This window comes from Salmo salar, chromosome ssa06 (genome assembly GCF_905237065.1).
Source record: "Salmo salar chromosome ssa06, Ssal_v3.1, whole genome shotgun sequence".
Lineage (NCBI taxonomy): Eukaryota > Metazoa > Chordata > Actinopteri > Salmoniformes > Salmonidae > Salmo > Salmo salar.
Window position 1 is genome coordinate 64845746 of NC_059447.1, and position 27240 is coordinate 64872985.

The 27240-nt window shown below is 41.0% G+C and overlaps 1 protein-coding gene across 1 annotated transcript in view; it reads right to left on the minus strand.

The window, feature by feature from the left end:
• The window catches only part of LOC106607829 (polypeptide N-acetylgalactosaminyltransferase 14), a 116367-nt gene that overhangs the window by 78101 nt on the left and 11026 nt on the right, over positions 1-27240 (minus strand). Inside the window, exon 2 of the mRNA XM_014205220.2 lies at positions 20805-20974. Coding sequence (XP_014060695.1) covers positions 20805-20974 — 170 coding nt within the window. The remainder of the gene's footprint in view (positions 1-20804; positions 20975-27240) is intronic.

Below are 27240 nucleotides of genomic sequence, written 5' to 3' on the forward strand. Positions count from 1 at the left end.
TGGCACCATATCCCACTAGAGCTATATGAACTGAACCGATAAACATGGGGCCATGGAATTTGGTATGTAAACCTTATGTATATGTCCTTAAAAGCTGTGTGAATATAAAGTGACTGCAACCTTAGATGACTGCACAAGACCAGTTGGTGGTACTATAGATGTTATTGGCACCAGTGGCACCATAGAATACTATAGCCATAACTATTGATCAAGTGGACTTTGTCTCATGCTAATTATTGTTAGATTTAAATTATGCAGACGAACAATGTGAAATATCATTAATATAATAATCCACCGCAAACAACTAATTCCTATTATTAACAGTGTTGAACAGTGTTAAATAACACTAATATGTGAAAACAATATTTTTGTGAACACATTTTTAATTTTGTAGTTTTAACAAGGTTGGTAGCAACATGTGAAAATTGTTGTGGAAATCTTTCGACTACAAAACTCATAATGCAATGCTCTCTCTCTGGGCTGGCTGACTAGCTAGCTAGCTAACAAACTTAGCTACACACAATAATATCAAAGTCAATATCAGCATGTGAAGTAGCTAGCTAGCTGTAAACTTGCCTAAACAAACTGCAGTATCAATTTAGGAGACCAACTTGTAGTTCACCTCTGCCCAGAGTGAGTGCAGAGCAGTGACGTGTAGTCATGGATGCTTCCCCAAAATATGTACCAAGAAAAAAAGAAAAATACATACAACATTATTTATCTTTCGTCTATCTGTGTTTCATAAACTTCTTCAATTCGCAAGAGGCTGAATGTATCTCACCGGTTAAAGCATCTGAGTGAACAAAACAGCGCCGCTCTGTCTCAGTAGGTGTAGCGTATCTATCTGATGCTGTCTGGTCAGAGTATGACATTGAAGGAAGGGAAGCCAGCGAGCATTTCACCTCCCTTGAAAAAGAAATAAATAAAATAATAGCTCAGCTGTGAATGGTCCTGGTGTACCAAACAAAAGTGTCAATGGAAGACAATTTGGATTGGGACACACCAGGGCGCATTGCGAGTTGAACTGAGTTGAGTAATTGAATAATTTTGTACACTGTTTAGATTGAGCACATCTAAGCAAAATATATACTTTGTCATGAGGATATAAACGGATGGATGTGTTCTAGACAAATATGGCCATACTATCTATTGGCTGATTTGGTGATACGGATCGTTGTGAAATGTGATAGTGTACTATCCCCTATTTCCAGTGAACCATGTAGATATTACGCGTTCCTACACAATTTCCTGATTTCACAGACAAACCACTTATGAGTTAAATCATGGGGAAATGTTTTATTTTACCCACTGATAGAACATATGCTTTCACCAAATTGACAGGAGTTTCATGATTTTTATTTCTGGGGGGGGGATTACCCTTTTAATATAAAACATTAGTTAACCCCAGAATTTGCATATATACTCAATACATTAAAGGCCCAGTGCAGCCAAACACTTAATTTTACTGTGTTGTATATACATTTCAAAACTATGAGGTTGTAATAATATGCCCTTTTCGTGTAAGAGCTGTTTGAAAAGACCACTTGAAATTTCAGCCTGTTTGGTGGGAGTTTTGGCCTTCCATGGCGACATAACCATGCGGTAAATGAGTTAATTGACCAAGAAGAAAGAGCGTTCCAAACGTCTCTGCCAATAACAGCTAATTTACAGTTTTCAAAACCACTCCCAGACAGTTCTAGCAAAATTCTTGCTTGAGAAATTGATCTTTGCTAAGAAGCTATTTTTGTTTCTTTTTGGCCATTTTAATGGAAAACTATCACAGTAAGGTACTTAATTGTTACCCAGAAATTATTTGCTATTGAGCTAAAAACGACTGCATCATCCTTGTGGCATGTTTGTTTGTGCAATTTGTGTCGTACTGTATTGTACTTGTTTTATATTATATGATATTTTTTTATTCTATGAATTGTATATGCAAGGCTCCTTGAAAAAGAGACATGGGTCTTAACCTCTATGGGCTAGGTGGGACGCTAGCGTGCCACCTGTGGTGCACTCCATCAAAAGCAGGTGCATTTCAAGAGCGGCAAATTTGAATCCAAATAAATGTCAAAATTCAAATTTTTCAAACATACAACTATTTTACACCCTTTGAAAGATAAACATCTCCTTAATCTAACCACGTTTTACGATTTCAAAAAGGTTTTACGGCGAAAGCATACATTTAGAGTATGTTAGGACAGTACATTTACAAGAGTTGTGTGTAATGTTTTGTCAATTCAAAGACAGGGTTACCAAAACCATAAAACCAGCTAAAATGATACACTAACCTTTTACAATCTCCATCAGATGACACTCCTAGGACATTATGTTAGACAATGCATGCATTTTTAGTTCTATCAAGTTCATATTTATATCCAAAAACAGCGTTTTACTATGGCATTGATGTTGAGGAAATCGTTTCCCTCCAATAACCGGCAGTCAAGTCAGCGTCACAAATTAAATAATTAAAATTAGAAAACATTGGTAAAATATTATATTGTCATTTAAAGAATAATAGATTTACATCTTTGAACGCAATCAACTTGCCAGATTTAAAAATAACCTTACTGGGAAATCACACTTTTGCAATAATCTGAGCACTGCGCCCAGAAAAATACGCGTTGCGATACAGACTAGACGTCATGTTGGGGAGATCTAAAATCGAAAATACTATGTAAATAATCCATTACCTTTGATTCTCTTCATCAGATGTCACTTCCAGGTATCACAGGTCCATAACGAATGTAGTTTTGTTCAAAAAAGCTCATCATTTATGTCCAAAAACCTCCGTCTTGTTAGCACATGATCTAAGCCAGCCGGACTTCTCGTCATGAACGAGGGGAAAAAATATATTTACGTTCGTTCAAACATGTCAAACGTTGTATAGCATAAATCATTAGGGCCTTTTTTAACCAGAACATGAATAATATTCAAGGTGGACGAATGCATACTCTTTTATAACGTATTGGAACGAGGGTACCCAACATGAACTCGCGCGCCAGGTGTCTAATGGGACATCATCGTTCCATGGCTCTTGTTCGGTCAGATCTCCCTCCAGAAGACTCAAAACACTTTGTAAAGGCTGGTGACATCTAGTGGAAGCAATAGGAAGTGCCAAAATATTCCTCAGCCCCTGTGTTTTTCAATGGGATAGGTTTAAAGGTAATACAACACATCAGGTATCCACTTCCTGTCAGAAAATGTCTCAGGGTTTTGCCTGCCAAATGAGTTCTGTTATACTCACAGACACCATTCAAACAGTTTTAGAAACTTTAGAGTGTTTTCTATCCATATATAATAAGTATATGCATATTCTAGTTACTGGGTAGGATTAGTAACCAGATTAAATCGGGTACATTTTTTTTATCCAGACGTGCAAATGCTGCCCCCTAGCCCTAACAGGTTAATGGTGACTCCCTGCTAAAATAACGGTAAAGTAAATAAAGAAAGAATTGAGAGATGAACATGGTAATGTTTTCACTGATTGCACATAAAGGAAGATAGTTTCTACATGATAGAGTGCTTACTTTATCCAACCGATTTTGTGTCCTTTCTGTCATCCTGTGAACCCCGTTCATTGCTGCTCACAGCTTTATTTATTTTTTTAGACCCTCCTGGCACTTTAACAACTACTCTTAATGATGTCAGAGGGCAGTGAGGCAGTCTTACTGAGAGACCACCATCCCTATTAAGCAGCTCAGACCACATTCAGGAAGTGAAGAACATTCCTACAGACCCCTAACAAGTGTATAAATATGCACCGCCAACCACACACACGAGATTATAAAGCTGTCACTAGCCCAGTGATATGGGTCAGGTAACCAGTTAGCTAACCATCTGATTTGAACCAAGTCTGGGAGACCAGACCTTCTCAGGAGTTCCTGGTGCTTTTTATGTCAATCATCCAGCCATGGAGCCTTCCCTCTCTGTAGCCAAGGCACCTGAGAGAGTTAGTACCTGTCAGTGAAGACAGGCCAAGGAGGAGTGAGCTGAAATAGAACATCAAGGTGAGATGGGGTGAAACAGACATGACTGACACAGACAGATCCTACAAACTGTCTGTGTATGTACAAGAAGAAAAGATTTCAGTGGAGTTAGTGTGAAAATGTAATTAGTTCAGCAGCTAAAATAAGGCGCTGACTTCTACGTTTGTAATAGAGGACTCCGTTGTTTTGCCTGTTTTTGGGATAATTCAATCAAAGAGTTGAAGCTGAAGTTGATTGCATTTGCCTGGAACCCTGGCTGCTGTCTAGAACAAAAACAGCTGTCCAGTGATGGCAATGTGAAGACAGACAGACAGACAGACAGACAGACAGACAGACAGACAAAGGAAAACATAAGCTGGTGAGAGAGATAGACGGAGAGAGAGATACACACAATGGACAAAGAGGGGGTGGACATACGGCAGTGATCTCCCTCCCTCCTTGTGCAGTGCTAGTGTGGTGTGTGTGCGTTGGCTCTCTCAGGGGGTGTGATTGTGAACGCGTCCGGCTGTAACTCTGCTAAGCTCCTGGCCTTCTATGGGAGATCCACATGCCCATTACTGACAGTCAGAGCAGCAGAACACACCACCCAGTACACCCCCAGCCCCAAAGCTTGGCTAGCTGATCAGCCTCCTCCTTCTATATCATCTGCCTGCCGCTCTGCTCTATTAGTCCACACCATTTGCATGAATTATTTCATTAGGCAGCAGGACAAGAAATATGAATAAAAAAGAGAGAGAGAAAGGAGAGTGGAAAAGGACAGTGAACAGGTCCTGGAGGATAATACTAGACCCCTCAGGCTTCTTCTGACAGACCAATTTCTTCTGCTTTACACCACAGGACTGGAGAGAGTAGCCAGGGGCCCCTGCTGACGTTAACCAAGGGCCCCTCTCAATTCAATTCAAGGGCTTTATTGGCATGGGAAACATATGTTAACATTGCCAAAGCAAGTGAAGAAGATAATAAACAAAAGCGAAATAAACAATAAAAAATTAACAGTAAACATTACACTCCAAAAGAATAAAGACATTTCAAATTAAATATTATGTCTATATTTTTTGTATTATTATTTTTTTTATTTCACCTTTATTTAACCAGGTAGGCTAGTTGAGAACAAGTTCTCATTTACAACTGCAACCTGGCCAAGATAAAGCAAAGCAGTGCGACACAAACAACAACAGTCTTCCCTGTGGCTCAGTTGGTAGAGCATGGTGTGTGCAACGCCAGGGTTGTGGGTTTGATTCCCACGGGGGGTGAATACAAAAAAAAACTGCATGAAATGTATGTATTCACTACTGTAAGTTGCTCTGGATAAGAGCGTCTGCTAAATTACTAAAATGTAACGTAAAATGTTACACCTGGAATAAACAAACATACAGTCAATAATAGAAAAAGTCTATATACAGTGTTTGCAAATGAGGTAGGGTAAGGCAATAAATAGGCCATAGTGGCAAAATAATTACAATATAGCAATTAAACACTGGAGTGATAGATGTGTAGAAGATGAGTGTGCAAGTAGAGATACTGGGGTGCAAAATAAATAAAGGTGGAAAGCATGGCCAGCTGTAGAAAAATGACTAATTGAAATTCTCAATTATTGTGGATTTATCGGTGGTGACAGTGTTTCCTAGCCTCAGTGCAGTGGGCAGCTGGGAGGAGGTACTGTCATTCTCCATGGACTTTACAGTGTCCCATAACTTTTTGGAGTTTGTGCTACAGGATGCAAATTTCTGTTAGAAAAATCTAGCCTTTGCTTTCCTAACTGCCTGTGTATATTGGTCCCTAACTTCCCTGAAAAGTTGCATATCGTGGGGGCTTTTCGATGCTAATGCAGTATGCCACAGGATATTTTTGTGTAGGTCAAGGGAAGTGTTGTAATGATGTGCAAATAGTTCAAGTTCAAAAGGGAAGAAAAAAAACATAAATATTGGTTGTATTTACAATGGTGTTTGTTCTTCACTGGTTGACCTTTTCTTGTGGCAACACGTCACACATCTTGCTGCTGTGATGACACACTGTGGTATTTCACCCAACAGATATGTGAGTTTATGTGGACCTGTGTAATCTGAGGGAAATATGTGTCTCTAATATGGTCATACTTTTGGCAGGAGATTAGGAAGTGCAGCTCAGTTTCCACCTCATTTTGTGGGCAGTGTGCACATAGCCTGTCTTCTCTTGAGAGCCAGGTCTGCCTACGGCGGCCTTTCTCAATAGCAAGGCTATGCTCACTGAGTCTGAACATAGTCAAAGCTTTCCTTAAGTTTGGGTCAGCCACAATGGTCAGGTATTCTGCCACTGTAGACTCTCTGTTTAGGACCAAATAGCATTCTAGTTTGCTTTGCTTTTTGTTAATTCTTTCCAGTGTGTCAAGTAATCATCTTTTTGTTTTCTCATGATTTGGTTGGGTCTAATTGTGTTGCTGTTCTGGGGCTCTGTGAGTCCTAGGACCAGCTTGCTTATGGGACTCTTCTACAGGTTCATTTCTCTGTAGGTGATGGCTTTGTTATGGAAGGTTTGGGAATCGCTTCCTTTTAGGTGGTTGTAGAATTTAACGGCTCTTTTCTGGATTTTGATCATGAACGAGTATCGGCCTAATTTTGCTTTGCATGCATTATTTGGTGTTTTACATTGTATACTGAGGATATTTTTGCGGAATTCTTCATGCAGAGTCTCAATTTGGTGTTTGTCCCATTTTGTGAATTCTTGGTTGGTGAGCGGACCCCAGACCTCACAACCATAAAGGGCAATGGGTTCTATAACTGATTCAAGTATTTTTAGCCAGATCCTAATTGGTATGTCGAATTTATGTTCCTTTTGATGGCATAGAAGGCCCTTCTTGCATTGTCTCTCAGCTCGTTCACAGCTTTGTGGAAGTTACGTGTGGTGCTGATGTTTAGGCCGTGGTATGTATAGTTTTTTGTGTGCTCTAGTGCAACGGTGTCTAGACGGCATTTGGGTTAACTGCCTTGCTCAGGAGCAGAATGACAGATGTTTACCTTGTCAGCTCTGGGATTTGATCCAGCAACCTTTCGGTTACTGGCCTAACACTCTTACTTTTAGAATACCAGCCGCCCCATAAGCCCATCTTGGTTGGGGACAGAAGCACCAAATCATCAGCAGACTTCAGATTATAGTAGGGTGAGGCCAGGTGCTGCAGTTCTAGTGCCCTCACCAATTCGTTGAAATATATGTTGAAGAGGTTGGGGCTTAAGCTGCATCCATGTCTCACCCCACGGTCCTTTGGAAAGAAATGTGTTTACAGGGATTTTATAATGTCGTATGTTTTTAACCCAAAACCACTTTACATCAATTTGTATAGCAGACCCTCGAGCCAAATTGAGTCAAAAGCTTTTTTGAAATCAACAAAGCATTAGAAGACTTTGCCTTTGTTTTGGTTTGTTTGTTTGTCAATTAGGATGTGCAGGGTTAATATTTGGTCTGTCGTACGGTAATTTGGTAAAAAGACAATGTGACATTTGCTCAGTACATTGTTTTTCATTGAGGAAAAGTCTGCTGTCAATGATAATGCATAGGATTTTCCCAAGGTTGCTGTTGGGGTCAATTTTGTCTCCACTTTTGTGGATTGGGGTTCATCAGTCCTTGGTTCCAAATATTGGGGAAGATGCCAGAGCCAAGGATGTTGTTAAAGAGTTTAGTTTAAGTATAGCCAATTTAGAATTTGTGGTCTGTATATTTTGTCATTTCACTGAGGATACCATTAATACTACAGGCTATTTTGGGTTGGAGGGTTTGTATTTTGTCCTGTAGTTCATTCAATGTAATTGGAAAATCCAGTGGGTTCTGGTAGTCTTTAATAGTTGATTCTAAGATTTGTATTTAATCATGTACAGTACCAGTCAAAAGTTTGGACACACTTACTCATTCAAGGGTTTTCCTTTATTTTTACAATTTTTTACATTGCAGAATAATAGTGAGGACATCAAAACCATGAAATAACACAAAAAAAGTAACAAAAAAAGTGTTAAACAAATCAAAATATATTTTATATTTGAGATTCTTCAAAGTAGCCACCCTTTGCCTTGATGACAGCTATGCACACTCTTGGCATTCTCTCAACCAGCTTCATGAGGTAGTCACCTGGAATACATTTAATAAATTAACAGGTGTGCCTCGTTAAAAGTTAATTTGTGGAATTTCTTTCCTTCTTAATGTGTTTGAGCCAATCAGTTGTGTTGTGACAAGGTAGGGGTGGTATACAGAAGATAGCCCTATTTGGTAAAAGACCAAGGCCATATTATGGCAAGAACAGCTCAAATAAGGAAAGAGAACTTTGAACATTTCTTAAAGTGCAGTTGCAAAAACCTTCAAGTGCTATGATGAAATTGGCTCTCATGATTACCGCCACAGGAATGGAAGACCCAGAGTTACCTCAGCTGCAGAGGATAAGTTCATTAGAGTTACCAGCCTCAGAAATTGCAGCCCAAATAAATGCTTCACAGAGTTCAAGTAACAGATACATCTCAACATTAACTGTTCAGAGGAGACTGCATGAATCAGGCCTTCATGGTCGAATTGCTGCAAAGAAACCACTACTAAAGGACACCAATAAGAAGAAGAGACTTGCTTGGGCCAAGAAACACAAGCAATGGACATTAGACTGGTGGAAATCTGTCCTTTGGTTTGATGAGTCCAAAATTGAGATTTTTGGTTCCAACCGCCGTGTTTTTGTGAGATGCAGTGTAGGTGAACGGATAATCTCCGAATGTGTGGTTCCCACCGTGAAGCATGGAGGAGGAGGTGTGATGTGTGGGGGTGCTTTGCTGGTCACACTGTCACTGATTTATTTAGAATTCAAGGCACACTTAACCAGCATGGCTACCACAGCATTCTGCAGCGATACGCCATCCCATCTGGTTTGCGCTTAGTGCAGGCCTAGGCAAAGGCCGGCCCGGGGGCCGTATGTGATCCGCGACCTGATTCAAAACGGCCCGCGGAATCATGCTCAGATCACATAAAGTATTTCAAAATAAAATGTGTTATTCAAATTAAAAGCCCAATGAATACTCACCTTTGTGAAATGATTTAACTCCCACCGCTTGTGGGACATTTATTTAGAAGGCACGTATAAATAACAAATGCACGAGGACAGACAGTGACTAACAGGCTGACACACACGTTAGTTACAAATAGTAGATAGCTAGAATTTGCTTCAAAATTTGTTTTTCGAAGATTTCAAAGAAAAGGAAAGTGGACAATGAATGTCGGGTGTTCCAGCAAGAGTGGACATCAAAATATTTCTTTATTGAGGTATCAAGGAAAGCTGTGTGCTTAGTGCGCAAAGAGAGCATCGCTGTCTTGAAAGACTACAACTTGTCCCAACACTTCCAGACGAAGCATGCAGAGAAATATAGGAATATGTCTTCTGAGCAGAGGGCAAGTCCATCGAAAGAGTAGCTTTCTCAGTTGCAAAAGTAGCAAGGACTTTTCACAAAACTGCATTCAGCAAACGACAGAATTGCGACAGCTAGCTATGTACTGTCCCACAAAATTGCTAAATATAGCAAGCCATTCGCTGAGGGCAAATTCATTATAGAATGTTTAATTAACTCTGCAGCAATACTTTTCCCAGACAAGAAAGAGCTGTTTGAAAATGTTTCGCTGTCAAGACGAACAGTGACACAACGTGTTGAGGACATCGCAGAGAATATGGAACAACAGTTGAAAGACAGGGTAAAGGATTTCACCTATTTTTCCTTGGCCCTGGAAAATTGTTGATATTCTTACGAGGCATAACCCCAAACTTTGAAATTACAGAGGAGCTTGCTTCAGTGCAGTCAATGAAGAGCACAACCACAGGGAAAGATTTATTGGAGGAGGTTAATAAGTGTGTGGCAAAGCTGGGACTGAGTTTTGAAAAGTTATCCAGTGTAACCATTGATGGGTACCCAAACTTCCCTGAATTGCATTATCCATCAGGAGGTGCTCTGTAAATGTGTTCTGAAAATGAGCCACGTTGTGGATACACTCACTAAAGTGGTAAACTTCATAAGAGCAAAATATTTAAACCACAGGAAGTTTGTCTCACTGCCATCTCAGACAAACGTGAGATGGCTGAGTTTGGGGAAGGTGCTTAAAAGGGTATGGGACCTGAAGTTGGAGATTGCTGGGTTTTTGCAAATGAAAGGAAAATATGTGGATTTCCCTCAACTGCAAGATAAAGAATGGTTGGCTGATTTTGCCTTCACCGTGGTCATCATGGCCCTCATGAATGAACTGATTTCCAAACTACAAGGGAAAGGCCTTTTTGCACATCAGATTACAGCCTTGTCAAAGCCTTCAAGGGAACATTACTCCTCCTGACCCACCAAGTAGAAGCCAACAATCTCACCCACCTTCCGACACTACTAGTCTGTTCCCTATCAGATGACCAGTGGGAGAAGTATACATTGCTGCTGCTGCATGCTTTGACCGGTGAGTTTTCTCTTTGCTTTGAGGATTTCAAAGTGTTGGAAAATGACATGCTGTTGGTTTCCTCTCCTTTCACCTTCAATGTGGATAACGCTCCCACTGACCTGCAACTTGAGCTTATCGATCTTCAGTCTGATGCAATGACTGGAGAACTATTCAAAACAATGTCACTGACGAGGTTCTATGCATCTCTCGATGAACAAAACTTTCCAAAGATTTGGAGTCATGCTCAGAATATGTTTGTACTGTTTTGGTCAACCTATGTATGTGAACAAGCATTTTCAGTGATGAAATATAACAAGTCAATGCACAGATCATCTCTTACTGACTCTCACCTCTCAGCAATCCTGCGCATAGCGACGTCAGAAACGATATCTGACTTCACTGCTCTAGTCAATGCCCATCAGAGACTTCACTCCTCACACTGATTGAGTAGTTTAAATGTAATGTTGAGCTCTCTCGCTTTCTTGTGTTTTTGTGCACACCCGTTAACAATAGTTCTGTCCGTGGTGCTGAATGCACAGTGTACTTTTCCCTCCATGTAGTTCATTGCATGTTTAATAATGAAAATACCTACCAAAAGGAGAACATGGATGTGGTTTATTTCTGTGCATGTTAAAAAAGTAAAATAAGTAGTATATCTGGACGTGATTTACAGTAGATATAGCTGTCAACACAGTCATACACATGATATATAATCCTGTAAAATGATTCTGGCCCACAATGACAAAAATATATTCTAATGTGGCCCTCCATGGAAAATAATTGCCCAGGCCTGGCTTAGTGGGACTATCATTTGCTTTTCAAAAGGACAATGACCCAAAATACACCTCCAGGCTGTGTAAAGGCTATTTGACCAAGGAGAGTGATGGAGTGCTGCATCAGATGACCTGGCCTCCACAATCACCCGACTTCAACCCAATTGAGATGGTTTGGGATGAGTTGGACCGCAGAGCGGAGGAAAAGCAGCCAACAACTGCTCAGCATATGTGGGAACTCCTTCAAGACTGTTGGAAAAGCATTCCTCATGAAGCCAACAACTGCTCAGCATATGTGGGAACTCCTTCAAGACTGTTGGAAAAGCATTCCTCATGAAGCTGGTTGAAAGAATGCCAAGAGTGTGCAAAGCTGTCATCAAGGCAAAGGGTGGCTACTTTGAAGAATCTCAAATCTAAAATATATTTTGATTTGTTTAATACTTTTTTGGTTACTACATGATTCCATTTGTGTTATTTCATAGTTTTGATGTCTTCACTATTATTCTATAATGTAGAAAATACTAAACATAAAGAAGAACCCTTGAATGAGTAGGTGTGTCCAAACTTTTGACTGGTACTGTATATGTTTTTGCTGTTTGTTCTTTGTTATAGGGCCAAAAAGATTGGAGAAGTGGTTTACCATACATCTCCATTTTGAATAGATAACTCTTCGTGTTGTTGTTTGTTTAGTGTTTTCCAATTTTCCCAGAAGTGATTGTAGTCTATGGATTCTTCAATTACATTGAGCTGATTTCTGACGTGCTGTTCCTTCTTTTTCCGTAGTGTATTTCTGTATTGTTTTAGTGATTCACCATAGTGAAGGCGTACAGTAGGCTCAGGTTCTCTCTCTCTCTCTCTCTAACGCAGACCCAGCCACATGATCACAGGCTCTGGTTAAACTTGCTCAGGAATTGTAGAGTTGTTTGTATTAGTGCAACAGAGGAGGTAGAGATTCTGTAAATTCTGTAAAAGAAAAAAAAACATTCTGGTAGCCAGCATTGTGTCATCGTTCAATATTGATAGATGATGGCTCCTGCCAGCACATTTCAAACTTTTTCACTCAACCGTCTTCTAATGTTGCGTACTGTGTACAAAAGTTATCTGACAAACACTGAAACATGTTGTTTCAACTAAATATCATTAAGTAACTGGTTCCACAGCCTTTTTTTCCCACTTTTCAGTCAAAGTGTTACCTGAACTTAAACATTTTTGTTGGTCTAAACATGAGAAAACGTATTGAAAATGTTTTCAACTTGAAATGATGTGTTTGCTCAAATTGCCTTATATGTTCATTCAATTAGAAATGAGTAGTTGGACATATTACCTAAAAAAAGGCTGTGAAACTGATTACACACACACAGTGCCTTTAACGTACAACATTTTAACTTCCATATTTGGCCCTTGTATTGCAACACTTTGGGCTTATGTTAAAAGTATACACAAAATGTTATTTATCATAGTGATTAAGGAGTAATATTAATTAAAACTGAGTAATATGTCCCATCAATAAGAGACAACTATACAGAAAAAAGGAAAGTTGCTTAAATAAGTAAATCAAATCAATGAAGACAGAATGGTGAAATTAAGTGGTAATTGACACAGACAGAGTGGCGTAGCAGGAAGGTTGGAATGCCATGAACCAAGAGGTAGTGAGTTCAAATCCCAGGCGAGGACATGTTGAATAATAATTAGTGTATAAATGAACATGCCCAATGTCAACAGTGTCAAATACATGAATTAACATATTGGACCATTTCAGCAAACACATCAGTTTAAATTGACTGCATTTTTTTGCCAAAGTTTTCTCAAGTTGAAGCTTTTTAAAATTCAGGTCACACTTAAATAAACTGAGTGCAAAAAGTAAATACAATTTGAGTAAGAAACTTTGATCAAATTTTAGCCATTCATCTGAAACGTTAGGTTAAAAGAGGCGGTGAAATTCTCTACGGTAATATGAGTGAGAATGTGTTGTGAAATGAACCTCGTGTGAAGTGTGCGCTTCAGCAATCCCAATTTCAATACAAGCCCTTCTTTAATCAAAGTTGAAAAATGACCCCTCCGATAAGAGAAGTCACCCTGTTCAATAGCCTTCATTGGCTTTATAATCAAGCCTGTGGAGCTGTGAGAGCTGCAACATTGTTTGACTAGGAGACAGACAGGAGTTAAATGATTCATTTTTGATTTCAGTACAGTGGATTGCAGGCTCTACACACAAAAAGAGGAGGGTGGAGTTATCAATATCGTATAGATCGTGGTAATTTCTTTGATCGACGTGGAGCTTTTCAGGTATAAACAGGCCATAAGTGAGTCAGTAAAGCCTGGTATATTTTCGAAACACATTTAGATCCAGCTACGACAACAACAACCCAGGTGGAATCAGAGAGCAATTAACTCATTTTCTGTGCTGTGTTTTCTGTGTAATTACTAAAGCACTGTGCTTCAATGGAGATCGATGGCCGACTGAGAGGCAGAGGGGAGTCTGTGGGGAAATATGGAGCGCTAACTTTCTCCCTAAGCACAGCTGCCTTCCTAAACCACCACCCGCACTGAACCACCCTGCACGGCATTTGAAATGCCACAGCAACATGTTCCTCACATTCAAAGCAGCCTAGCTTCCAGGTGGAGAAAAGCGCTAGGTGTGGCGACTGGTGAGCCCCACGACAGTGAGTGAATGTTTCTGTTATGAAAGGCTTTGCTCTAGGAAGGTCACTCTGGGCTGTAGGCTGGAAGCTCATAACATAATAGAAAGGGTTTATCGTCTGTCTGTCTGTCTGTCTGTCTGCAGGAGCAGGGAGGAGTGACGGTTGTGAATATTCACTGGCACCAATTCAACATAAATATTACAGTGAATAGAGACTTGGCAGACAGTGTGAGGATATATTTTCAGACCTGCTGAAATGGCAAAATGCATTTGAGGTTTCAGGATTTGAGTAAATATGAATTCCGAAACAAAGGCTGGATGCCAGGCACAGTTTATTCAACTGGACTGGTGTGTGTCCCGGAGGGGGGCAAGGCTGCTTGTGTAATAGCCAAACACAGGAGGACATGTCCTGGTGACTGGCTGACCGTAGATCTGGTGTTAGACAAACACAGGAGGACAAGTCCTGGTGACTGGCTGACCGTAGTTCTGGTGTTAGCCAAATACAGAGGAACAATCAATACCTGACTCATTTCTACCTTTCACACTCAGTCTCTCACACACACACACACACACACACACACACACACACACACACGTCCTATCTCTCCACAGGGGGACCTGAAAGATGAGAGAGGGAGTGAGACAAGTGGTTGTCTTGTAAGCGATGGAGCGATACAATGGTTGACAGACAGGTAGAAGCCAGGTCAATGTGTGGAAAAGCCTGAGGCTCCGTGTGACGGACCCGATCAATGAGACAAGAAGGAACGGCTTTCTATCCTAGCCTCATCAGCAACAACCAACCTCCATCCAAAAAGCTCCAGTGCCATACCTGGGGCAAAGGCAAACTTTAACTCTCAATTTAGCTTTTCCAACTGGATCTTGGCTAACCTTAAGCAGTTCGATTTGTGCTCAAAGTACATGTTTATAGATCACAAAATGAAAATAACCGATTCTGCGGAAAATTTGTATCCAAAAGATAGTAACTGGTTAGTTGAGCCAAAGGGGTAAGTTGAGCCACCCTTGTTTCTAGGAAACCATACACAAAATTATTAATTTGATCAAATATTTAGGAAGAGGTCATCATTTCATAGAGTCTGTGATGGAAGAAACCACATGGAAAAATTGGTAAGCAGGTTAGGTCCAAAAAACAGATTTTCAACAAGTCAAATGAATTTATTGTGTTAGAGGTTTCATGATGCTTGACTTCATCTAAACCAAAGTAGATACTTTTAAGGTTGTTCTATACATCATTTGGCATCTCTATAAGGCCTTAAACACATAGCATGAAAGTGCATCCTTGTAACTGTTTGGGCTAATACAGTCTAAATGTTTGCCTTGGGGTAAGATGAACCAATGGCCATGGGGTAAGTTGACTCAATAGTTAATGGCAGGTTGAGCAAATTTGAGCAAATTGAGCAAGTTGAGCAAATTTGAGCAAATTGAGAAAATTGAAGTGTTTTCTTCTCAGGCGTAAGGCAAGGGATATGAGGTAACAGCAGGGCCTGGCCTATGTTAAATGTGTTGAAAAAGTACAAAGTGTTTGTAAGGTGATAAGTCTGTGTCAAAAGATGCTTAAAGGTGCAATATGCAGAAATCGCTCTGCCATTTCCTGGTTGCAAAAATTCTAATAGTTTGCCTAATATCAGTTTATGTAACAAAACAAGCAATGTATACTGTAGATAAACAATGTACCATCTAAACCACTGTGAAATATATTTTTTATAACCAAAAATATTGTATTTACATAAAACCTACAAAACCTAAAGTAAAAGACACAAAAGTGAAACTTAAGAATGGAAGCATAGAAAGTTGTGCCAAAAGACAATTTTTTTTGGACAAGCTATGTTTTCAAAACTGCAATGTTTACATGAATTTTGATTATGTCCAGGGATACACAACATCCTGAAATATATGTAGATATCTTTGTTAGAGTTGAATACTATATTTCCCTTGACGGAGTAATGCTGAATGTAAACAATGGCTCAACTTATCCCACTTTCCCCAAATGCAGTTTCCATGTTTAAACTTTCATGGATTTACAGTAATCTGGACCTTCAAACAAAGCTGGTAGGCTGACCCAGATTGGGGTGTGCAGTTGTTCATTTGAAAATAGCTCATAGCTGTAAGCAACTTAGAGAAATGTCATAAATTAGTAATTGCCCCATGTTCATCAACATTGCAGCAAATCTTTCTCCACCAGTAAAAATGTATGATAAAGATTTGTGAAGATCATCCACATACCCAACTAGGTAACTACAGTACAGGACAACTAGCTCAAACAAAATTAAAACGACACGCAAGACAATAAGTGCATGATAAAGACACACATCTCCCTTTCTCCTTTGTTTGGTCTGAGCAGATCACATGAATTACATAAACAGGTTTTTCTGCTGTAGCTAACAAGCAGGAGGTTCCTGAGGGCTGGAGACAAACACACCACTAACGGTGAAAATCAATATAGGTTGTTCAATTCTCACCCTTCATTCCAGCATGGATGAATAGAAGCTGTGAGAGATGGGAGTATGGCTGAGAGGCGCATCAGTGTCCTTAACTGTCTACTAGGCAGGGAGCATTGCTGACATTGCCCCAAATGATTTGCTTGTCAGCAATCAAGATTTCAAGTACCAGACAAAAGTTTGGACACACCAACTCATTTAACGTATCTCTTTATTTGTACTATTTTCTACATTGTAGAATAATAGTAAAGACATTTAAACTATGAAATAACACATATGTAATCATGTAGTTACCAAAAAAAAGTGTTAAATTAATCAAAATATATTTGATGTTTTATATTCATCAAAGTAGCCACCCTTTGCCTTGATGACAACTTTGCACACTCTTGGCATTCTCTCAACCAGCTTCATGAGGAATACTTTCCCAACAGTCTTGAAGGAGTTCACACATAATGCTGAGCACTTGTTGGCTGATTTTCCTTCACTCTGGGGTCCAATTCATCCCAAACCATCTCAATTGGGATGATGTTGGGTGATTGTGAAGACCAGGTCATCTGATGCAGCACTCCATCACTCTCCTTCTTGGTCAAATAGTCCTTACACTGCCTGGAGGTGTGTTTTGGGACATTGTCCTGTTGAAAAACATATGACAGTCTCACTAAGCGCAAACCAAATGGGATGGCGTATCGCTGCAGAATGCTGTGGTAGCCATGCTGGTTAAGTGTGCCTTGAATTCTAAATAAATCACAGACAGTGTCACCAGCAAAGCACCCCCACACCATCACACCTCCTCATCCATGCTTCATGGTGGGAACCACACATTCAGAGATTATCCGTTCACCTACTCTGCTTTTCACAAAGACACGGCGGTTGGAAACAAAAATCTCAAATTTGGACTCATCAAACCAAAGGACAGATTTCCACCGATCTAATGTTCATTGCTCATGTTTCTTGGCCCAAGCAAGTCTCTTCTTCTTACTGGTGTCCTTTAGTAGTGGTTTCTTTGCAGCAATTCCACCATGAAGGCAGGGGCGGAAATCCCGGGGGGGACGGGGGGGACACGACCCCCCCATCCTGGGAAAAATATGATTTGTCCCCCCCAATATATCACTGAAACATAACTATGTAATTTAAATAATATGAATAATACGCAATGAAAGCAATTGTGCTGATTATAGACACTTAATAGCGCGTTTTTAAGTTTCAAAAGATTGCGACCCCCCCACCCTTTTCCTCACAATGGTTTGATCCACTGGCAAGGTAACAGAGAGGTCGTGTCTACTGTCTGAAAGGCACTCAATGAACGTAACTGACGTGAGGTTAATCCAGTCAATCGTGCACACACACTAGCTGAATATGCAGAGCTAGCGCGCAAATATTAACTATTAAGCTAGCTAGTACCTATTCCATTTATGTGGCCTCGTCAAAGATGGAATCTTTGCTATCGTCAATTTATTCCGAGATCAGCATGCAGATGATGTAAATTAGTGCTTCAAAGTCCCTGTGATAAGGTTAGCGATAAACTGAAGTCCAAACTGAACAGAACTACACTCTCTTCTACCATTGTCTACCAATATTTAATGGTCTCGTTGCAAAAGCTAAATTGTCGCAAGGGAACTTTTATTTATTTATTTTATTTAACCCGGGTAGCAAAAATTAAAGCAAACACCACTGAAACGGAATTGGTGCTCGCTTGCTTTGCAAATTCAGCTATTGTTGGAAGCCAGCCAATATGAAACAAACTATTAAAATTACAAAAGGTTGCAGCATATGTTGTGTAAATGGTGAACTCATACAGCTGTCAACTCTTGTCATTTTAATCTGTTTCACATTTGCTAGCTACCTTTTAGATCGAAGCCCAAATAGAATGATAAAAGATAAGATGATAGAAGCCCATCTCCTACTGTAAATAACCTACACCCTGTGTGTGTGTGTAGCCAGCCAGCCAGGTAGAAAAATGGCAGAAAAATAAAAGATGGACATCAGAGTATTTTTCAGTACACCAAAACGCAAAGTAAGAACCCTAGTAGCCTAATATCTCAAAGATTTGTTGATAAAATGTTCATAAGAAAGAAATGAAATTCTAATGGAAATGTTTCACAATGATGTCATTAGGCAGAGCAGGCAACAGATGGCACACAGACAGCAGAGTTGGGGACAGATATGCAGGGACAGATTGGCAGAGACGGAGTCTCAGGTAAGTTTGTTGAGTCTTTGTTTGGCAACATTATGAAAGGTTCTCAATTTTTTTGACTTGTAAAATAGGAACATAATTGGAAAATGCCATGGATACCCCCACTCGCAACTTAAACTGGTGACTGAACTAAGATTTGTTAAAGGCAATGGTATTGCTGTTGTAAGTAGTTGTGTAGTTTTGGGTACCGGTAGTTAGGAGTATGGCAAACACCTTATTTCTTTGGTTCCTCAATATACATTTACCATATTACAATGTAGGCTATGTGTTACAGCACTACTTTTGGTGTCCCCCTCAGGAATTGCTCTTGAGAAAATTTCATGTAATTGTCCCCCCCCAAAGTTGATATCAGATCTTCGCCCCTGCATGAAGGCCTGATTCATGCAGTCTCCTCTGAACAGTTAATGTTGAGATGTATCTGTTACTTGAACTCTGTGAAGCATTTATTTGGGCTGCAATTTCTGAGGCTGGTAACTCTAATGAACTTATCCTATGCAGCAGAGGTAAATCTGAGTTTTCCTTTCCTTTGGCGGTCCTCATGAGAGTAAGTTTCATCATAGCGCTGGATGGTTTTTGCGACTGCACTTGAAGAAACTTTAAAAGTACTCGAAATGTTCTGTATTGACTGACCTTCATGTCTTAAAGTAATGATGGACTGTCGTTTCTCTTTGCTTATTTGAGCTGTTGTTGCCATTATATGGACTTGGTCTTTTACCAAATAAGACTATCTTCTGTATACCACCCCTACCTTGTCACAACACAACTGATAGGCTCAAACGCATTAAGAAGAAAATAAATTCCACAAATTAACTTTTAACAAAGCACACCTGTTAATTGAAATGCATTCCAGGTGACTACCTCATGAAACTTGTTGAGAGAATGCCAAGAGTGTGCAAAGTTGTCATCAAGGCAAAGGGTGGCTACTTTGAAGAATCTAAAATCGAAAATATATTTTGATTTGTTTAACACTTATTTTGGTTACTACATGCTTCCATATGTGTTATTTCAGTGTTTTGATATCTTCACTATTATTCTACAATGTAGAAAATAGTAAAAAATAAAGAAAAACCCTTGAATGAGTAGGTGTGTCCAAACTTTTGACTGGTACTGTGTAACTGTCAAAATACAGAAATCATCCCCATATGATGCAAGATAGTTTTGGGGTGGAATTTTCAGTAAAAAGCAAGCAGCTAAATAGTCCTGAAAACAGAATGAAAAAGAAGCTTAACATCACTGTCAAATGAAGTTGAAATAGAGCATAGTGCTGTAAAATGAACATTTCATGCCAGCAGATTAGTCTGTGTAAAATAACATGATTTTCTCGCCTCCTAAGGGTTTTTGTATGTTAGTTAAACATTTAGAGAGTGTAGGCTCTGTCAGCATGATGCTCAACTGGTTTCATTCATGAAAACATCACACCAGTCAACAATTGAGTGTGGAAGTTGCCAAGTCTGTGTTTCTATGGTCAAAAATCATCCTATGATATTTGCAAACACGATGTTTGATATTTGCTGTTTGATATTTGCCGCATCTGTATGTGTTCCACTATTATAGTAGCATCCTCTGTGTTCTTCTTATTCCGGTGGAATCAGTCTTTAAAGGATTCATGTAGGATTTGGTGCTTAATGGTATTTGAAACATCAGTCGTGCAGTGAGAGGAATTGAATGATATCCACTTTAAGACTAATGGTCTTAGTCTAATTGGGAGTGTGCGAAGGTAATGGGGGCGGCAGGTAGCCTAGCGGTTAAGAGCATTGGGCCAGTAACTGAAAGGTCGCTGGTTTGAATCCCCGAGCCGAATAAGTGAAAAATCTGTCTATGTGCTCTTGAGCAAGGCACTTAACCCTAATTGCTCCAGGGTCGCCGTCAATACTGGCTGATCCCTGGCCGTGACCCTACTCTCCGAGGGTGTCTCAGGGGGAGTGGGATATGCAAAAAACGAATTTCCAATTCACACATAATACACACTTGTACATGTGTGAAATAGGACAAATGTAAGCACCCACCCACCAATGAAGTGGGGTGTTTTCACACAAACTGCAGCGCATGTGGCAATTATCTATTTCTATTCAGCTTGTAGCTGATGCTACACAGATCAACTCCCTCTCATCTTCTAGAAACCATATCCAATATGAGGAAACAAGCCATCGTTAGCTCACACAGAAGCAGACACATGCAGCCCTGGATGAAAGACAGAGTGATCTGGCATAATAAGTGCCGTTAAGATGGAAATGACTCATCCTCACAAAATGCCTTCTCACACACTTAAACACACATACGAGTGTGCATGAACGTACACACGCATGAATGGGTTGTGTACGTGTGCTGTGCGGTGTAGGTTACCTGTAATGACGTGTGTCTCTGAGAACTCTGTTGCTGGATATCCTCTCACTCTCTCTCTGGTTGAAGGCATACAGTTTGTACGGGTCCTGGCCTGGTTTCCATCGCCTGGCGTTGAGGTAGTTCTTCTCTTCAAACTCTTCCAGGAGGTCGTCCCATTCTGCCTCTGAGATCTGAAATAAAAAAACATTCCACTCATCACACAAACCCCACTGTAAACAACTTGCTGGGGTAGAGTTCACTTTAGAAACTGCAAGAACAGCAGCGTCCAAGGGTGGAATTTGTGCTGTAAGCTGATGTGCAGCTTTTTTGCTTGTTATGACATGAAATGAGGTTTACACGGTCATAAACATAACAATTGATGGCAGCATTTTGGCAAGTCCCCATCCTCATAATAACTCTTCAACATAATGACAACAACCACAGAGACAAGCAGGGTACGCAGACGATGCACACACACCTCTGAATTTGCTGGTGCAGAATCTGGAGGGCATATCAATTCTAGTTTAATAAAACCCTCTTTTGTGCAGCGGCAGCAGATTGAAATCACCCATAAACTGGAGCCTCTTCCATATTTCCTGTTATTATTTTCTGTTTTGTTATGCTGATGTGCCAGATTCTCCAGCTCCAGCCATTTGGGCTGATGGGTACCAGAGGTCTATACTCCCACCAGCTTGGATGATGCTGGTGATTAACAAGCTAGCAGGTTGCTAGTTTCTCCCCTGATGACAGTTTGAATGGAGCCTAATGAAAAACCCTCAACACGCACTCACAAATATACACACACACACACACCCAAGCACGCATGCACGCACATACCCACACACAAACACACTTATCCCACTGCAGGCCCACAGTAGAGGCAGGCAGCGAGGGGTGGGGGGTTCTGGGTGAAGCTTTCATGTCCCCACAGCTTGCTTGGTAACAAAAGGCAGCCGACATTGTGACTGAAGGCCCATGAATCACTGCCTGCTGATGCTGAGTGATTAAATCTGATTTCCATGCAATGCGGCAGCGCCGGGGTAATTGTTGGCCATCAAGACAATAATACAGCCTACAATGTTCCCTGGCTTATGGCTTTTTTGCATCAATACACCAGATACTTAATCCACCTTCAGGAAGGACCTGCTGGAGGTTGTGGCAAGGACTTGGCTCTCTGTTTTACAAATGATATTTTATCTTATTAAGCAGAACGACAGAATCGTGTAGTCCTCAGGTGAAACTCAGGGGAGATACAGCTAGCCTGAGGGAGCCGTACTGACAGGAATTCTACTAGGCTTTTCTTTTATGGTGCTTTTGTTTGTGTCTTTTACACCTGGCGAAGAGAATCTGCTCAAGGTCCCAGACTTGTCTCCCTGAGCAATTTTATGGCACCTAACCTGCCTTCTCAATGTCTCTTCCTAATACACAAACAGACATTCAACAAATGACCTCCGGAAACAGAAATCATGCAATAACGTCAAAAAACAGCATTATCTTGATTAACAGTACAAAACAACCAAGGATCCTATTCATTTCTCTGACATGACTGGTGGCCTCACAATGGGAAGGGCAGAATTCATGTCATACACAGGTGGATTAAATGGTAATGATATTTCTTGTTTGCTCATAAGAAGGATAATTTCACAAGACAAAGCCATTGAGGACACGATGCAGTAGATAGAAGGGGATGGGGTTTGAACCTAAATGAGGTGATACAAGCACAAGGGCACATGGCAATGACCACTGAGCCGTAGGAAGGCAGCTCACATCAGCTCCTCTGTCTTAATTGGCCAAGCTCATTATTCCCAGAGGACACTGCTGGCCGGTGAGAGGAGACTGAGAAGAGAGGGGAGAGAACAGGGGACAGAGAAAAGATGACGAGAACCCGGGAAGCGGCGAGAGAGGAAAGAGAACAGGGGAGAAAGGGGAGATACTAGAGGAGAGAGGACTACAGTAAAGACGTGGGAAGAGATGTGGGGCATCCTCCCCACATTAGGAGGACAATAATGAGTCGTTAAAGTTAAAGTCTTTGAAGTTGGCTATCTGTCCGTCCATCCGTGCGGTGGATGAATTCCCTCTTAAGCACACTGCTGTCTTTCAAGACCTTTTCAGTCTGGAGGGAGATGTCATGCCCTGCCACTTTATAAGAATCACAACAGCATCCTCCAAGCCGGTAATAGAGGTGGCTAATTGCAGATGTCTGTTTCTGAAGATAGACTGCTTAGCATGATAATGGCTACAGTGCAGCAGCGTCCGTATAACTTAGACCAGATGTCTGGGAGGGCTCCCTGGTAAAACAGCCTGTTTCTTTATGTTATACATTTCCCACACTACAAGTAGATGTAGTAAAAGGGGCTTATGTGTGCAATACTAGATGTTGAAATCGGTTTTCTTTTTTTAATAATCTCTACTGTTGTATGAAGTTATCTGAATGTATTAAAATGCAACTCCCCAAAAAGCTCCAGAAAAACATTGACACATCACCAATTAATCCTTTGCCTTCAAGGTTTTTCTCAGAGTTACGATGGTTGACAGCTGAATCCACAGAGGGAATGCTAATCTGGTGCTCACATATTCACTTTGTCATCTCCAGCACAGTGCCACTGTCACCCCATGATGCCACCAATCTGGGGAAAGTCATTGTGTTTTATCAGGGAGGGAACATGGCCCAGGCAGCAAACAGAATTCAATTATAATTGGACAACACAGAAAATCTGCCTGCAAATCGATCTGTCACAACAAGGTTGAGCGGCTTGAGCCTCAATTTCAGAGCGCAATAAGTGCAAATCTCAACGGTCCCTAGCAGCCCACCAAAGATCCTTTACTCAAGAAAGAACCGGGCGAGCCTCAAGATTGGAATTCCCCTGGGCTGCCAAGCAAGGCAAGTCCTCCAGAAATACCCCTGTCTTTGGTCCAGTCATCATCACTCTGCCTTTGCCTCTCCTCTGTTGTTAAGACAGGAGAGCCAGGCAGGCAGCCACCAGAGAGCCAGGTTTCATGTGGAAGATATTGCAGCCTAATTGGACATGATGCCTTGGTGGAGGGAGAGAGGGAGGGAGGGAGTGAGGGAAGGAGGGACCGAGTGAGGGTTGGTAAGCTACACCGCGACAGAGTTGCGTGACATTTTAACCCCCAGCAGTTAGAGGTGCTCCTCAGACAGGGAAGTGTGTCTTAATGAGTTGTGGATGACAGAGGGAGCTGTAATTGGATCCTAGCCCCCCCCCGTGCCCCCTACTCCACCCTGTGTCTCGGCATGTGTGTTTGTGTATGTTGGTCCTATTCCTAGACCCCTTAACTCAACCACCGCAACACGTCTTACCCAACAGAGACAACCAAAGGAAAACTGTAGCAGGGGGAATCTCATCGTAGTCCGTCTATAGTCTTGGTGGTACCATAGGAGGTGCACATACCTAGTTATAGTATCAAAGCTATGGGGTAGTAATTGCACAGCCTCCTTTGACTCCTAGCCAGGTAATGAGATGACCCCTAGCAGCTCATTTACAGATCTCTGTCTGTCTCGTCTCAGATGTGATGTTCAGGACTGTACAGCACACACACAGACAAAGACACACACACACACACATGGATATTATTAGGAGTCCACGTGGTGGTATAATTCAGAGCTGGGGGTCATAGCTCATAAACCAGCGGATGATAAAGTACAAATCAGTGCCAAGGCCGAGCTGAAAGCCCAGACACCAATAACATTAAGAGGGCGTGGACACTCCAGCCCAATAACACACATCCTGCATGGTTAATTTATCCCTGAGACCTTCAGGCTCATTCATCATCCCACTGGTCCACACATTAGGCCTAATGCCTCAGCCCTTTACACCATAATAATTATAATGTGTCATCATCTCCAATCTTCATTGTTGTTTCTCCGGTGTGATCAGAGAGAGAGAGAGAGAGAGAGAGAGAGAGAGAGACAGAGACAGAGACAGAGACAGACAGAGACAGACAGAGACAGACAGAGAGATATGTCATGTTTTTATTCTTTTGGAACTTTTGTGAGTGTAATGTTTACTGTTAAATAAGATTTTTGATTTCACTTTTGTTTATTATCTAGTTCACTTGCTTTGGCAATGTTAACATATGTTTCCCAAGCCCTTAAATTGAATTGAATTGAAACAATTGAGAGGGAGATATATCAAAGCGCCTGTGCATGGTGCATGGTGGGTAAATGATAGATGTGTGTTTGGTCCAATGTAGGTGTAGTTTCCGTCCCCCCGGATATCACAGAAACAGTCAGTCATTATGACAGGCAGAGGCAGCCCTGACCTGTAGAATGTATACACATCCCTCTTGCCGATGACAGCCCATTCATTTTTCAACTTCCAGGTCAGGGTTAGCACAGTGTGCCGAGGTGATTTCATAGGGAGGGAAAATGTTCTTCTGTGTGATGTGTTCTCGTCCCTGTACTGGAGGGTAAACAGAGAAACACAGAGGAGTATGGGTAGAGGCATTGGAATGTCAAACCTTGCTTACGCAACACAAAATACAATTCATTGGATTTTTCATACAGTTGGTGTGACCAGAAAGCCTCATCTGTATCTGTGATTTATAATGTGTAGGCCAAAGTAATCCTCCTTCTCCTTGTCATTGCCTTTCTCCCTGCCCTTGCCGAGGGCCACATTGATTCAAGGTGGGAAAACAAGATACATGGAAATGGTATCATTGCATCATCATCATGAATTGTTCTAAAATGTTGTACTTTGTTTGACTTCTGTTCTCCTTCTCTTCCTTTCTTATTTGGTGCTACTGTAGCCAGTGTTTATTTAGCCCAACACTGCAGAGCAGGGGTGTGTCAATGCTGGTGACAAAACCATCTTATAAAGGACGGAACACAATCAAGTAAATCAGCAGTCATCAGCAAAGAGTGAAAAAAGGGACTTTTACAACGACCACCTTTTACATTGTTTTCTGGTTGCACCAATCTATCTCTGTCTAATGCTTTCTCTCTTTTTCAATGGCTAATGTTGGAATGGTGCTTGCCGCTATACAGGGTGGAGAAAACACAGTCAGTCATATGAATCATTGCAGCAGTGGGAGGAGAGCAAGAGGACGTGATATTGGTCTGGCAGCTGTTACATGGAATGTGCTGTTTTCTGCGCTTGTGCGTGTGCGTGCGTGCGTGCGTGTGTGTGTGTGTGCGTGTGTGTGTGTGTGTGTGTGTGTGTGTGTGTGTGTGTGTGTGTGTGTGTGTGTGTGTGTGTGTGTGTGTGTGTGTGTGTGTGTGTGTGTGTACATATACAGTTGAGGTCGTAAGTTTACATACACTTAGGTTGGAGTCATTAAAACTCATTTTTCAACCACTCCGCAAATTTCTTGTTAACAAACTATAGTTTTGGCAAGTCGGTTAGGACATCTACTTTGTGCATGACACAAGTCATTTTTCCAACAATTGTTTACAGACAGATTATTTCAGTTATAATTCACTGTATCACAATTCTAGTGGGTCAGAAGTTTACATACACTAAGTTGACTGTGCCTTTAAACAGCTTGGAAAATTCCAGAAAATGATATCATGGCTTTAGAAGCTTCTGATAGGCTAATTGACATCATTTGAGTCAATTGGAGGTGTACCTGTGGATGTATTTCAAGGCCTACCTTCAAACTCAGTGCCTCTTTGCTTGACATCATGGGAAAATCAAAATAAATCAGCCAAGACCTCAGAAAAAGAATTGTAGACCTCCACAAGTCTGGTTCATCCTTGGGAGCAATTTCCAAATGCCTGAAGGTACCACGTTCATCTGTACAAACAATAGTACGCAAGTATAAACACCATGGGACCATGCAGCCGTCATACCGCTCAGGAAGGAGACGCGTTCTGTCTCCTAGAGATGAACGTATTTTGGTGCGAAAAGTGCAAATCAATCCCAGAACAACGGCAAAGGAACTTGTGAAGATGCTGGAGGAAACAGGTACAAAAGTATCTATATCCACAGTAAAACGAGTCCTATATCGACATAACCTGAAAGGCCCCTCAGCAAGGAAGAAGCCACTGCTCCAAAACCGCCATAAAAAAAGCCAGACTATGGTTTGCAATCATTCTCTCAACTATTATTCTGACATTTCACATTCTAAAAATAAACTGGTGATCCTAACTGACCTAAGATAATTTTTACTACAATTAAATGTCAGGAATTGTGAAAAACTGAGTTTAAATGTATTTGGCTAAGGCGTATGTAAACTTCTGACTTCAACTGTATGTGTCAAAAGCATGTCTAAATGTGGCGGGAGGTCAAGTATAAATCAAAGCAAACAGAAATAGGCTATTTGAGTGCTCCCTGAGCAGGCCTCCTTTCCGGGAACAGACAAGTGCTTTTTATCGCCAACGCACACACACTATAGCTATATTTACGTATCCATCATACCTTGTACCAAAGCATAATGGCATTCGAACATCCAACGGTTCCCTACATATAATATAAATAGCTCTCTCAGTCTCATATCT